The following is a 14,217-nucleotide window of genomic DNA, read 5'->3' as shown; positions in this document are numbered from 1 at the left end:
GCTGAGTGTCAAGTCTCTGTGTCTGGTGCTGTGCAGACGTTGGCTCATTTAATTCTCACCCTTCACCATAAGAGGTAGGGACTCTTATCCATATTCTGTAGATTTAAGAATCCAAGGCTCAAAGGGATTGAGTTAATTGGCTATATTATTATCCCCATTTTATAGAAGAAACTATCAAGACCTAGAAAGACAATAACTTGCCAAAAGTCAATCGTGTACATAGAAAGTGCCGGAGGCTGGATTTTGAAGTTGGTTATTCTGTGGCCAAGGCTGATCCCCCTATCTGTATGCTGTACTGCCCAGTGTGCTGTAGGCTACAGAAGAAACATTTCAGCCTGTGGCCTAATGTTAATTCCTGGAAGACATATTATGTGACCAGTCTCAAAGGTTGGCAAGATTTTGTTAACCAGAAAAGGGGGAAAGGACCTGCCACATGGAGGGAATGACAAAAGCAAAGGCTTACATGCATGAAAGTGCAGGGTTTGTTTGAGGAACACAGGGAGATGTGTGAGATGAAGCTGGTTGGATTATAGGGACACTTGAATTCCCTGTGGCCGTGTAGTGGTTGAGTGCTGGCTTTGGAGTCACATAGATCTGAGCCTGAATCCTTCCTTTTTCTAACAGTGTGACCATGGGCCAAATATTCAACTTCTGAATGCCTCAGTTTCCACTTCTGTGAAAGGGCAATGATAATGGTTTCCACCTTATAGCACTGGATAACATAAGAAGAAAGCATGTAGAACTAACAATGTTAGTCCCATCATTATTAGGAAATGATCTTCCATTTCTCCTGAATAGAGCACTTTTCCCTCTTAAGCTCTCTGCTCCAACCAGTACACCCCTGATTAGTAAATAATAAAGCCATGGGGTCTCCATGTTGGAACAGTCCGTGGATATAGATGATCTTTATGGTCCCAACTATCAGCAAGAAGAAAGAGTAACACCATTTCCTAGGATGTTTGGTGCCTTGCCTACAATGCACCAACCCCTAAAAATGCCTTGATCTGATCTTTCCTTCATAACCTATCAGGGCTGGCAGTGGCATTTTGGGGTCAGAATCTGAGAAGTCTCAGCAAGTTTCCCCCCATAAGCTGCACCTGATCTCCCAACAACCACATGCCTCTCAATGGGGAGCCCCCAACCTCCCTCCTTATTGGGTTCTTGGAGCCTCATGAAGGTTGGTGATACATATTGTTCTTGGCTTCTCCTGAAAGTCTGGCCCTCTCACAGGGCAGGCTTTATCCCCATGATGACACAGCTGGGGCTCATCCTTCCCTTCACCGCCATCTTTGAGTTCCTTCTATTCTTTTAATTTGGAACTTGGTCTTATGGGGTTTTATCCTGGTATAATTCCTTCCATTCCATCTAAGTACTGTCTGCAGCCTGGCCCCTTTAGCTGCCATAGCTCTTGGGTGCAGGCAGGACTCCAGAGGATTCTTACACATAATGGCCTCTTCGGCTTACTCCTGCAACCCTCTAGCCTTCATTCCAGAGTCTGGCTGCTGTACCTCCTTGGAATGGCTAGGTACACTTCCCTTCTGTCCTGATATCTTTCTTATCTCTAGTCCTAGTCACCCAGATTTTCCCAGCCAGTGATTTGCCACCTCTTTACACCAGCCTTCTCTTGCCACCACATTGCTATTCATTACCATTGATATTTAGAGGATCCAGGAGCCACTCTCCTGTCCCCCCTTACAGCTGAGATAGGAATGACTCCAGCCTCTCTGTTTATATTCTTGAATCCCCCCCCCCAATATATGTTGTTCTCTGCTGGCCACGTCTACTCACTCACTGAGCTGGAGAGCCATTGCTTATTGACCCAGTGATTTCCAGCAAAGGCAATCCCAATGCTTCCAATTATCGAGCAGTGTCTGTGTGTCAGGTGCTTTTCACGGTGATCTCAAATTCTCACATCAACCTTTGAGATAAGCATTATCCTCATTTCACACATGAGGAGGATGGAGACTCAGGAAGACCTCAGAGACCTTCTAACCCATGTCTGCACCTTTGTACTTGATGATGGGTTTCACACCAAATTTGGCTACTCACCCTGTCAAGCTCATTCTAAACTGTGACAGAGAAAGTTAAAACAGTGGCTTACCAGAAACGGTGATCTCTTTGACAGGTCTGTTCTAACTGCTCTTTTGGTTTTACTAACTGGATCTTTCTGAAGACTTCCTGACTGTATTTGTTGCATTCCTGGTTGATTCCAGGTGTAGAAGGATGGTTGCTCTGAAGAATCCACCTTCAGGATCCTCAGGTCATCCTTGGAATCTTCTTCTCATTCTGAGTAGAGAGGAATAGTGTAGATCATTTGGGCTAGTACCGTCATTTAAGAAAAATGATACAAACTTAGAGCAGGAACAGGACCTGTTTGACTTTTTACAACGGAGGCCTCAAAGAGCAGTAAGGGAAACAAGACAGTTTATTTCTCTCTCCCATAATAGTCCAGGCGTAATCTGCCTGCTGTCAGGCACCCAGACTGTTCCTGTTCCAGTGCTCTACCTTCCTCTGGGTGTTGCCCTCATTTCCATGGTTGGAGATGGCTCACTACTTGGTCTTCATTCCAGCCTGTGGGGTAGAATACTGCCCTTCCCTTTAAGGACACAACCTGGAAGTTGTACAGGACACCTTCATGTGTATCTGATTGACCATAATGTAGTCACGTGGCCACACCTAACTGCCTGCAAGGGAATCTGGGAAATGTTGTCTTTATTCTAGGCAGCCGTGGATCCAGTAAAAAATTAGGAATTTTGTAACCACAGTAAAGGGGAAAGTGAATCTTGAAATGGGGCTTATGGTCTCTGCCACCATGGTAGAATGGGGACTAGAACCATGTCTTCCCACCCTGCTTGCTGCCTCCAGCCCTAATCCTGTCCCTCACTTCCTCTTCAACCCATATCTGGCATAATGCCCTGAACCACGGATCCCAAGGCTGGCTGGTGTTTTGGTATATTATTTTAGGCTCCACACATAGGCTAACTTCCATAGATAATAATACACCATATATCATTGCATAAAAATTACAACTTCAGCTTCCCATGGAAATATTTCTGCATTGCTGAAATACCATTATCTCCTCGAAGAGTGAATATCTTCACTATTGTGAAAACATGACTCCTTCCACCTATTTAGAATTTGGTTGCTTAAAACAGAATGTTTTTTTCTTCATTTCCTATTTCTGTTAGAATGGTCTAAAGAATAATGCCTCTAAAAAGTGTGTAGAGGCCAGATATGCCCATAGTGACATCCTGACATCCCTTCTTCAGATGTACATTCTCCTAGCACCTTGTTCCCAGAGATTAATAACATTTTATGGGAGGTTATACCAGACTATTTGGTGCCTGCTCTGGTGTTCCTACCTAGGAATTTCTCTCAAAAAAACCAGAACTGGGGAAAATATGTTGATACTCAAAACACTGATTCTCTAAGGATTGGATGTTTAGTACTGTGCTTTCCAGCCATATGTAATGGGCATATGTACCCTACACACAGAGGCAAGCCCAGCCAGAGGGGAAGTCAGGGAGGACTGGACGAATACACTGTTTCCCATGCTGGGGTTGTGGGCTATGATGAGTTGCTGCCAAGAAAGTAAAGCAAGCTGGATCTTTGGAGGGAAGGACAGACAGAAGAAGAAACAGGAGTTGAAAACAGGAAGGCATGTCCAGTCAGGTTTGTGGTGTAGAGCACAGTATGTGTGGTGGAAAGAGCTGACTTCTGATCTCTTATGGTTCTGTGACCTGGCGCAAGCCACTTCTTTCTTTAATCCTCAAGTGTTTTTGCTTTTTTGTTTGTTTTTGTCTGCAAAATGGGGATAGAACCTAGTCAAGTGGCATGAATATTGGTTAGAGGTACTGTATGACACATCTCTGGCAACCAGTGGTGCTCAATTAACAGCAGCCTCTTCCAAGGCCCTGGGTAGCTGGCTCTCAGAAGGTTCCTCCTGAATTAGTGTCAGGACCTTGGATAGCTCTAAGGAATCCTGGCCCTTTGCAAGGGTGGTGGTTAACTATGAACTGTTCTGGAAAACACTGTGGTTGCTGGGAAGGACCCCAGCAATCACCCATCTGATCTTTTCCACGAGTATGGGAGGTGTTCTTTCTACTGGAAGTCCACAGGATGATTTTAGTGATACATGAACCCGTGTTAAAGAACATCCAATCATATAATGAGATAGTAGTCCTTTTTCATGTTGCTTAAGGCAAAGGTGCAATAAGCTGCTTTATCTTTTAGCACCTCCCTGACACTTGCCACTCTTGCTTTTGAACAAATGGAAAACACAGCTCAGACTCAGAGCCTTTGGCTATAATTTAATCATATTTTATTCTCATTATATTTATTTTTGCATTTACCTTCTAAATTTGTGGTTAGAGGTAATGGTTTTCTGTTTATGGTGGTAATTCAGTTTTTCCATTACATACATTCATTGAACATAAGAGAGAATATTGAATTCTAGAAAATATTGAATAAACAGTACAAAGGAACACATGTATATGGCAAAAAAAAAAAAAAAGAATTGGGAAAATGGTACAAGAGTGATTGAAGCTTGGATTAGTTCGCTTCTGCCTCTTGTAGATGGTAAAATGCCAGCCCAGACAGGGTATGGAACTTGCCCAAGCCGCTTATTATATTGGATCTTCTGACCCTGGGGTTCTGTGTTCTTGCCCCCACACCACCCTGCTTTCCCAAAGGCTTTTGAACAAGGCTCAATTTTCCAATTTACCCCATTATCCTGGAAAACTTAGGGAGGGGCAGACTTTCTGCAACCTTTGTCATGTTCCCAATGATCAGACAATCTCCCTGCTATGAAATAAATAGCTGTGTCCTGGAAGTAGGGGGAAATGCCCCACAATTCCAGTATTGGAATGCAAATGAGCAATTAGAGTCAATTAGAACAGGATACAGTATAATTACCACCAATTGTGCTAACCTTTATATTCAGGAGGACTTGACCTGCTGAAAGGAAATTAAACAATAGTAAAAAAAACCTCTTCCTTAACCAAGGGATGTGCTTGGGGCAGGAACCTTATTTCAGGGGCCTCAGAGGTCTGACAGATTAGACCCTCCTTCTTCCACACCCACCTCTCTGGGTCTGAGCCACCGCTGGCAGCAGCCGGGAGCAGCCAGACTTGATGGTACCTTGTCAGTGACTTATTGTGCCCATCACCAAACACTGCATAATTTAGCATAATGCCTGAGCCCTGCTTGGGTTGGCCAGAGAATCCTGTAGTCTCAGGCATCTTGAAAGTGATGATCTTTGCTGTCGAGTACCTTGTACCTGAACTTTCTTGCCCTCTGTATCTAGACTGATCTGTCTTTTGAAGACAAATCTCTTATTTCCTTATTTAGAAACACTCCTCTTAAAATCAGATTCAGGGGCATCTGGGTGGCTCAGTCTGTTAAGCCTCCGACTCTTGATTTTGGCTCCGGTTGTGATCTCAGGGTCGTGGGATTCAGCAGGGAGCTTGCTTGAAGATTCTTGCTCTCTCTCCCTGTCTCTCTGCCTCTCCTCCCTCTTGCACATATGTGTGCATGCTCTCTCTCTCTCTCAAATAAATAAATCTTCTAAAAAAATCGGATTCAATATTCTGAATCCCGTTTTATGTGGACCCAACATTTCATACAGACAAAGCACACAGTGGTGTTCGGAAGCCTGCAGTCTAACCTCAGGAGCCCAGATCTCAGCCTGCTTATTTGTTCGTCCTTCCACCAAATATTTATTGAGCATGTTTTATGTACCTTATGCTGTCCTGGGCACTGTGGATACAGCAGGGAAAGTAAAAGACAAAACTCTCTTTCCTCAAGGAGCTTACGTTTTAGAAATCTGAAGCTTACAAGGTGATAAAACAGCTGAAGGAGAGCCTCTAGAGGTGCCCGGAGGGCACAGGAGTGATGGGGACGCAGGTGGGGTAGGGAGTTGGGGAGGACGTGGCACTTGAGCCCCTCAACAATAGGTGGGCAGGTGGCATGGCTTCTAGGTTAAAAGGGTGGGTCCTGAGGTGAGACTGAGGTACAGTTGTTCCCCCTTATTCATGGTTTCGCTTTTTGCCATTTCAGTTCCTCACTGGAAGCAGGTGATCCTCCTTCTGACTTCAGAAGGCCAATAGTAGCCTAATGCTGTGTCACAGTGCCTGAGTTGTTCCCCTCATTTCTTATCACATGGACGTTTTATCATGTCACAGCATCACAAGAAGGATGAGTATAGTACAGTGGGATATTTGGAAGAAAGAGACCACATTTATGTAACCTTTATTGCTGTATAACATCATAATTATTCTAGTTTATTCTCAGTTACAGTTTTTCACCTTACTATGCCTAATTTATAAATTAAACTTTGTCATAGGTATGGACATACAGGAAAAAAACATAGTGTGTAGAACATTCCATATTATCTGTGGTTTCAGGCATCCAGTGGGGGTCTTGGAACATATCCCCCATGGATGGGGGGGGCTGCTGTGCTTTATCGACCCCTCTGGGGCTCGGCTGCCTGATATATAAAGCAGGTGGGAGAATGATATTGCACCTGGAAGGCAGGGTCCCTGACTTGGAGGAGTCCTAGCCTTGTGGGGATTCAGACATGCCTAGAATGAACACCTAGGGCTGGGTGTTACAGATAAAAGGGGGCATGAAAAGATAAGGAGGCCTGAAGGAGGCTGGCACACTCCCCAAGGGTGAAGAACCTGGGACAGCAGAGGACAGAGTGGTTGGGGGAAGGATGGAGACTAGTCAAGTCACACAGCAAATCAGGGCAGAGCCAAGATTTGAACACAGGGTCATCTGACTCAAAGCCCAACTCTTTGCACTATATCCCACAACCTTGAATGTGAGGCTGGGGAGAGCAGGAAGACACATGCTGGATTCATAGTTTTGAAACCCAGGCTGTCACCTGACTGAGAAGAAAGATGATGAAAGGCCTGGGTGATGGGGCTGAAGAGGGGACGTCATGTCAGAATATAGTTGGAGATCAAGTTGGCAGGACTTGATGCCACCGATTGAATGTGGAAGCAACTGGGGAAAGAGGGGAGGCAGACTCCAGTTTGAACACCTGGAGGACAGCCTGGAGGACAGTATTCTCAGCCCATTTCCAGACTGTTGGCTAGTGCTACATCTTCCTTGGCTGACTCAGCCTCTCCCATTCCTGCTTATCCTTGGAGACCCAGCTATAACCCCACTGTCAGAGCCAGAAAGCTGAATCCTTCCACGAAGAACCTTCCAACCCATCTCTATAGCCTCCTTTTCCTGTTTCACACTACTCTAGTGGGTGTCATGATCCCAGGAATGTCATTCAGGCCTGCACATTCGGCAGTTCTTTCTTTGAGCACGAGCTCTGGGTCTTACCACTCTGGCAACAGGGACTAAGGGCCTGCAGGACACTATGAATGCATCAATGAAAAATGGGCTAGAGCAAGGGTAGCAGATAATGGTTTCTTCCCAGCTGATTATGGAGGCTGCCTGGAGTACTGTGGAGAGTCCTGAGACTTAGCTGCATCCAGGCTTACCTGCAGAGAGCGTTGTGATCAATTGGTGATGTCTGCTATGAGCACAGGAGGGATGTGGCAGCGTGCATGCCATTTATGTGCAATCTCTTAATGACAAGGTCTGTATTGTTTGGACAGTCTATGGCTGTTCTCAGGAAAAATCAAAGATGATGTCCAAGTGTCTAGTATAGCTGAGTGTTAGAAGGGGCTTTTGGGAGAACTGGAACCAGTGTCAGATACAGGCTGTCCTCGGCATTGCATTTTCGACTTTCATACCATTCTCCACTTGTGTCCATTACATAATGATGCCCCTAAACCACCTTTTGTTCCCTGACTCAAGGCTCTCAAACCTCAGCTCACAAAGGGATTTTTTCTAGCTAACGCCTGCCAGCCAGTGGTTTCGTTTTGGCAGCCTAAGTCATTGTCTGCACTGTGGTCTTTGGGCAGTTCATCTGAATATTTTCTTTCCCTTATGATTTTGTTTTAAAAGTGCGAAAGTGAAGGTGTGGCTCTCAGTGGAGGGAGTATCGTTCTCTTCGATGTAATGTGGAAGCAGAGCAAGCATTTAGAACTCTAAACAGTGGAATTACTTCAAAAGAACCATTAGCCATTTAATAAGTCATGCCAGTGTGAACCTTGAGGAACAGTCTTATCTATGTTGCTGAGGGCATAGTGAGGGCACATTTGGCCAAGTTATAAGTGACCCCTCAATGACACCCTGGTGACCCAGTACACTCAAAACAGACCAGGCGGAGGGACGCCTGGGTGGCTCAGTCAGTTAAGCCTCTGCTTTTGGCTCAGGCCCTGATCTCGGGGTCCTGGGAACCAGTCCCACATCAGGCTCCCTGCTCAGCGGGGCGTCTGCTTCTCCCTCTGCCTGCCACTCCCGCTGCTGTGTTCTCTCTCTTTCTCTGACAAATAAATACATAAAATCTTTTAAAAAAACAAACAAACAGACCAGGCAGAGCATAACCAACAAGTTTAGTCACATCAGGGTGGTCCCACACAGCAGGATAAAGTCCTGTGATTTTCACTTGTTCTTCTAGTTAACACAGTAACATTCTTTCCCTTAAATTTTATGAGCATTAGGGGTTAAGACAGAAATATCATTATTCAGAGCTTGGGCATTCAGGATAATTAATCTTCTGCCATACCACAGAGACAAAAGTGGAAAGTGTGCAATTAAAAGCGATAGATTTTGGCTTCCCCCCTGACTTTTCATAGACACAAGCTGGTTGGCCAGGGTGTGGGGGTTCATTTTAAAGGAAGAGAATCCAGAATTTATATGAAATGCTGAGGATCCATGATAGATTGTGCCTACCAGGCTAAGGGAGATGGAGAGCATAGCACAGCCAGCTCTCTGGGCAGGGACCATCGACCTTATTAATTGCTGGCCTCTAATTTTTTACTGTTAATATCAGCCACTGGCTCTTGTTCTTCCGTATCTGACTCGCATTCACCTTTTCTGGATTACATGATATATTACAGCAAGAGATTGTTTGAAATGAGTGCATGGCATGTCTGTGGAGCCGACAGTTGATCTGGAAGCAGGATGCTGAGGTGGCTGGAGCAGGGCTGTGAGCAGGCTGAGGAAGGTGCTGGCATTCTAGGTTTAAGGACAATGTCTGGAGGAAATGATCCAGCCCTCCAGTTGTGAGCAGGACCCGATGACATCACCCTCTGCTGATTCTTATTTCTTGTGTTTGAGGACTGGGTTTAGGTCCTGCTTTGCCACTTACTAATGAATCACTTACGTTTGCAATTATGTAAAGGACAGCCTCTTACCTTTTAGTTTACAGGTTAAGTGCAGAGAAACGATAGTGGTTTTTTTGTTACTGCTTTGTAGTGTTCCTGTCCCCTTCAGTCCCTCCAATGCGCATACGAACGTTCTTCAATGAAATAATAGGGAAGTTAACACAAGGATTGCTGTGTGTCATACTGTATTTAGTGTTTCTATTTCAATTTTTCTAAGATGTTAATTTATAGGAAAATAAATAATACAAGGGAAAAAAATCCAAGAGGAAATGCTGTATAAATGTAGCCATTTCTATTGTCATGTGTAAAGTGACAGGCATTTAGTAGGATTTTATTCTCTTCTTCCCTCTGTCCCCATTTCCCATGTCCTGAACTTCTGCTTATCCTTTATGGGCCAATACCTGGATCACCTCCTTGAAGAAGCCCTTCCTGACTGCCCCTGTATTTAGTTACTCTTTGTTCCTCCATCCTTTACACTCCCCTGATTATATAATGCATTATCTACTTACCTACCTGTCTGTCTTTTCTACAGTGGGGAAGACTCTTGAAGCAGAAACTTCCATTCAAGACTCGTTCTTATTTGTATATTCCAGAGTTTAGCTCAGTGCTTGCTATGTAGGAGTGTTTCGGGTGTGTGAGTAAGTGAGTCGGTAGGTGGACGAGTGAGTAAATGAATAAATGCACAAACTGAGTGAAGGACTGGACTGCTGGTAAAAGAAACCCTGGGTCGAAAAAGGTTTCCACTGGAAGAATTAAGACCATAGGTCATAGAGCACAGGTCCTTGCCTGGGGCCAATCTGAATCTCTGAACCAGTTCAAAAGCTGGACACATATCTGTGTCTGTGCACCTTTGGGGGAAGGGCAGAAGGTCTGTAGCTGTCCTCAGATCCTCAGAAGTATCCCTGGCCCCCAAATGCTGATCTACACAGATGGAACAGATAGGCCCCACTGAGAGCACATGACTAAGTTATTACACAAGAGAATGTGACAAAGGAGAAAAAATCAGAGCTGGAGGGGACACCGAGTCCTGCATGGACCTCAGGAGAAAGTGTGGCCCTAGGACAGGAACTCCCAGAGTCCAGAAGGTGTTGCTGTTTCCTTGTAAGCAGTTCTTGTATGAAGAAACGCAGGGAAGATTTTGCTTCTTGCACAGAATCTGTGGGCTGGAAGGGCTGCCCAGGTTCATTGGATCCAATCAGCTGCCTCCAGGCACACCAAGCTGAGATGATCCCCGGCACACACTGGGTTTTTCTTGCCCCCAACAGCTTCCCTCCCTGACTCCTCTCCTGCACTTTTCTATCCTATCCTTGGCTGTGAAAACTTGATTTTCATCAAGAGCAGTGTTTTTCAAAAGTGTGGATCGTGGCCCGTGGTGAATTGTGACCTGAATTTAGAGAGTCATGACCAGCTTTTTTAAAAAAATGAAATAGAATATGATAGAAAATATTGAGTGCATCACACATGGAAGAGTGAGTATTTTGTGAAACACCCTGTTTCAGCCTGGTGTGTATGGGATTTTGATATCCTACATATTTCCTTCTGTGGGGTGTGGTCACAAATGACTGAAAAGCACTGATCTCAAGCATCGTTGTAGGCACTCGCTAGATAATCGCTGAAAGACCCGGCCCTGGAAGGGTCAGTGCTGAGAGATGAGGTAAGAGAAGAAGCTGTGTCAGGGGTGCATGATTCGCTGCCCTGGGAAGTCCTTTGCTCCAGGCCAGAAGTTAGGAGTCTGCCACGTGGCCCCCCACTGTCACCCCTCTTGATTCTTTCCTCTCCTCCCTGGGCAGGTGGTATACGTCACTGCGACATTTCCATATGTCATGCTTCTGGTCCTCCTGATCCGAGGGGTCACGTTGCCCGGGGCCTCCGAAGGCATCAAGTTCTACCTGTACCCTGACCTCTCCCGGCTCTCCGACCCACAGGTAAGAGCTGCTTGCTTGATGCCCAGTTGCCCACCACCACCAGGAAGCCCTCCGCAGGCCTCTGCTGCTAACCAGGGGGGCTCAACAGCTGGCCAAGCATGTGGAAGCCTGTGGACCCCTTCTCACAATAATCATTTTCAATGCATACATTGACATGAACAAAAAACGAATTTGTGACATGGTAGTATATGTGCTTGTTTATCAGTACATCAAATAGCAAGATCCAGCAATAGGTCTGATAATTTTCATGGTTTCAAAGTAGCGGTGAGCATAAATGGTGTCTGGAGATAGCAAAACTGTGATATGGAAGTATCTGGGATTCCTACTGCTAACAATCTTGTAGTTTGTGGTCTGCATTCATAGTTGAAGGAGTGCTAAATTTCAGAGGTTAGAAATAAAAACAAACTTTTTCTTCCTGCCTAAGATCACAGATCCCTGCAGCCAAGCATTTCAGCCAGAGGAACTGGGTCTGATTGATTTTCCTTGTGGGTTAGCTCAAGAAAGAAAATAATTGGTGAAAACTGGCTCACCTGTTAGTTTTCTCCAGGAAGGCATTGGCTGTTGGGCATCACGGGTAGTGACTGTTTATACCTAAGCTTCTCTAAGTGGGTAGTGGTGGTGTGCCTGGGGGTACATTAGACAAGAGATGAAAACAAACATCTTGCCAGCCCAGGAGTGCTCAGTCTCATTACTTGTTGGAAGCTCCTAGGAACTTGTGAAATCCCAATTCCCAGAGCACAACCCAGACCAATTAAATTAAACTTTCTGGGGGTGGGTCCTAGGTATCAGTATCTTCTAAAGGCTACCAGGTAATTCCAGCGTGTCGGGTAATGTGCTCACAGACATTTGATGGATGAGGAGACATCCATTTTTTCTTTTGATTGAAGTATACTTGACATATAATGTTAGATTAGTTTCAGGTGTACAACATAGTGATTCAGCATTTTTATACATTACCAGGTGATCACCATGATAAATCTAGCTACTGTCCATCACCATACAAAGTTGTTATATATTATTAACTATATTCCATATAGTGTACCTTATATCCCTGTGACTTATTTATTTTGTAACTGGAAGTTTGTACCTCTTAATTCCCTTCCCCTATTTTGCCTACCCACCCCCCAGCAACTACCACATTGTTCTCTCTTTCTAGGAGTCTGGTTCTGTTTTGTTTTATTCTTCCTTTTTTTTTTTTTTTTAGATTCCACATGTAAGCGAATTATTTGTCTTTCTCTGTCTGACGTATTTCATTTAGCATAATACCCCAGATCAATCCATGTTGTCACAAATGGCAAGATTTCATTCTTCTTTTATGACTGAATAATATTCCATTGTGTCTAATACCACATCATCTTTATCCACTCATCTATCCATGGACACTTGGGCTGCCTCCATAATTTGGCCGTTGTAAATAATGCCAGGATGGACATAGAAGCACCCATGTTTCTACTAAAACAAACATAGATGGATCATGCATTAGAATGTAGAAAGAATCTGCATTCAGAGAAGATGAGCATGCAAGAAATTCCAAGTGTGCTGTCTGTGGCTTGCAGCCAGCCCCTGTTAGGAGAACTTGGATGGAAAGGTTTGTGGAGGGTAAGCTACTGCAGCTCAGCTGTACCTCATTACACTGAGGAAGGTCCATGGTGGAGTGGCAGCGTGTACTCATTTCTGTCTCAGTTTGCTGTGCTGTGAGGGACCCCCAGGCTCAGGGCACTGCCAGGCACCTGAGGCAGCATCCTGAATTGCAAGCAGAATCCCTAGGAAGAAGGAAATGAGCTCCTGACTGTTGGTCTCACCAACTCCAACCCATGATGGCAAAGGCTCAGTTGGAGAATCAGTTTTGGAAAACCTGTTTCCAGAATCACTGGTCTGTGCATTTTTGTTAGATCCACAAATTCTTGACCCAGGACACATTTCCTGTTCTTTCCTCTACTCACGGGCTTCCTTATCCTGGTCCCCCAGGTCAGTCAAGAGGTTCTGAGCATCACCTGGAGTTTCCAATCCTACCTGATCATCGGAACACCCTGGAACATGTTAAAAGTACAGTTTCAGGGGGTATAGGATGGCACCTGCACATCTATATTATTAGAAAGCTGCAGTGGAGATTCTGATGATCAGAAAAGTTTGGCCCAGCCCACACCTATGACCATAGAGCCCTAGCTACATGTATACACAGTGTACCACAGACTCACACCCACACACAGAACGGAGGTGAAGCCAGACAGCCCACCATTCACACTGCCTGTCCTCATCATCCCAGTCTCCTGCCATCTCTGTCCTCTTAGGCCTTGGCTCCCAGGCCAGCACTTACCTGCAAGGCTGTTCTGTGGAATGGCCACTTGGAGTCATGGCCAGCACATTGGGCCAGCAGTCTGGACCTGGCCTTCCTCTGGCTCTGCTGCTGATCCTGAGTGACCTTGGACAACTTCCTTCTTTCTTCCTCTTTCTGGGCCTCAGTTTTCCCACTAATGACATGCAAAGATTGAATTCAGTCAGCAGTTTCAAAGTAGATTCAGAGAATCCTGCATTTTCTGTGAACATGGGTTGGCTTACAGGCCAGAATCTGACTTACAGGCCAGATTCAGCCCTCTGCCCTTTTTTTCATAAATAAAGTCTTACTGGAACACAGCCATGTTACTTATTTTTTCACATATTGTTTGTGGCTGCTCAGAGGCATAACTCAGAGACAGTGTTGAATAGCTGAGACAGAAACCATATGACCCCTTATGTCAAGGGTGCCAAGACCCCACACACATTGAGTGATTCATTAGAAGGGCTCAGAGGACTCAGAGTGGTTACACTCTTGAATATGGTTTATTTCCATCATCAGATGAAGTCTGGAGGAATCCATGCATAGGCTTCCCGTGGTATTCTGCCAGGAGGAGACACACAGAACATATTCCTTCTTGCAGCACTGAAATGCAGTGGCATGTGGGCACTATTTCTGCCCAGAGGAGATCGTTCAGGACTTGGGTTTTTAATGGGGAAGATTGATTGATTGACTGATTGATTTATAAAGATTTTATTTATTGTCAGAGAGAGAGAGAGAGAGA

General features: G+C 45.0%; 1 protein-coding gene across 1 annotated transcript in view; it reads left to right on the top strand.

The window, feature by feature from the left end:
* The window catches only part of SLC6A11 (solute carrier family 6 member 11), a 126,986-nt gene that overhangs the window by 48,859 nt on the left and 63,910 nt on the right, over positions 1 to 14,217 (top strand). The window contains exon 6 of the mRNA XM_045808240.2: positions 11,024 to 11,158. Within this exon, the coding sequence (XP_045664196.2) occupies positions 11,024 to 11,158 (135 nt within the window). The remainder of the gene's footprint in view (positions 1 to 11,023; positions 11,159 to 14,217) is intronic.

Source organism: Ursus americanus, chromosome 14, assembly GCF_024610735.1.
Source record: "Ursus americanus isolate L20-20 chromosome 14, mUrsAme1.1.p, whole genome shotgun sequence".
Classification (NCBI taxonomy): domain Eukaryota; kingdom Metazoa; phylum Chordata; class Mammalia; order Carnivora; family Ursidae; genus Ursus; species Ursus americanus.
The sequence above is the reverse complement of the archived record's forward strand: the minus strand, read 5'-3'. Positions and strand labels throughout refer to the sequence as shown.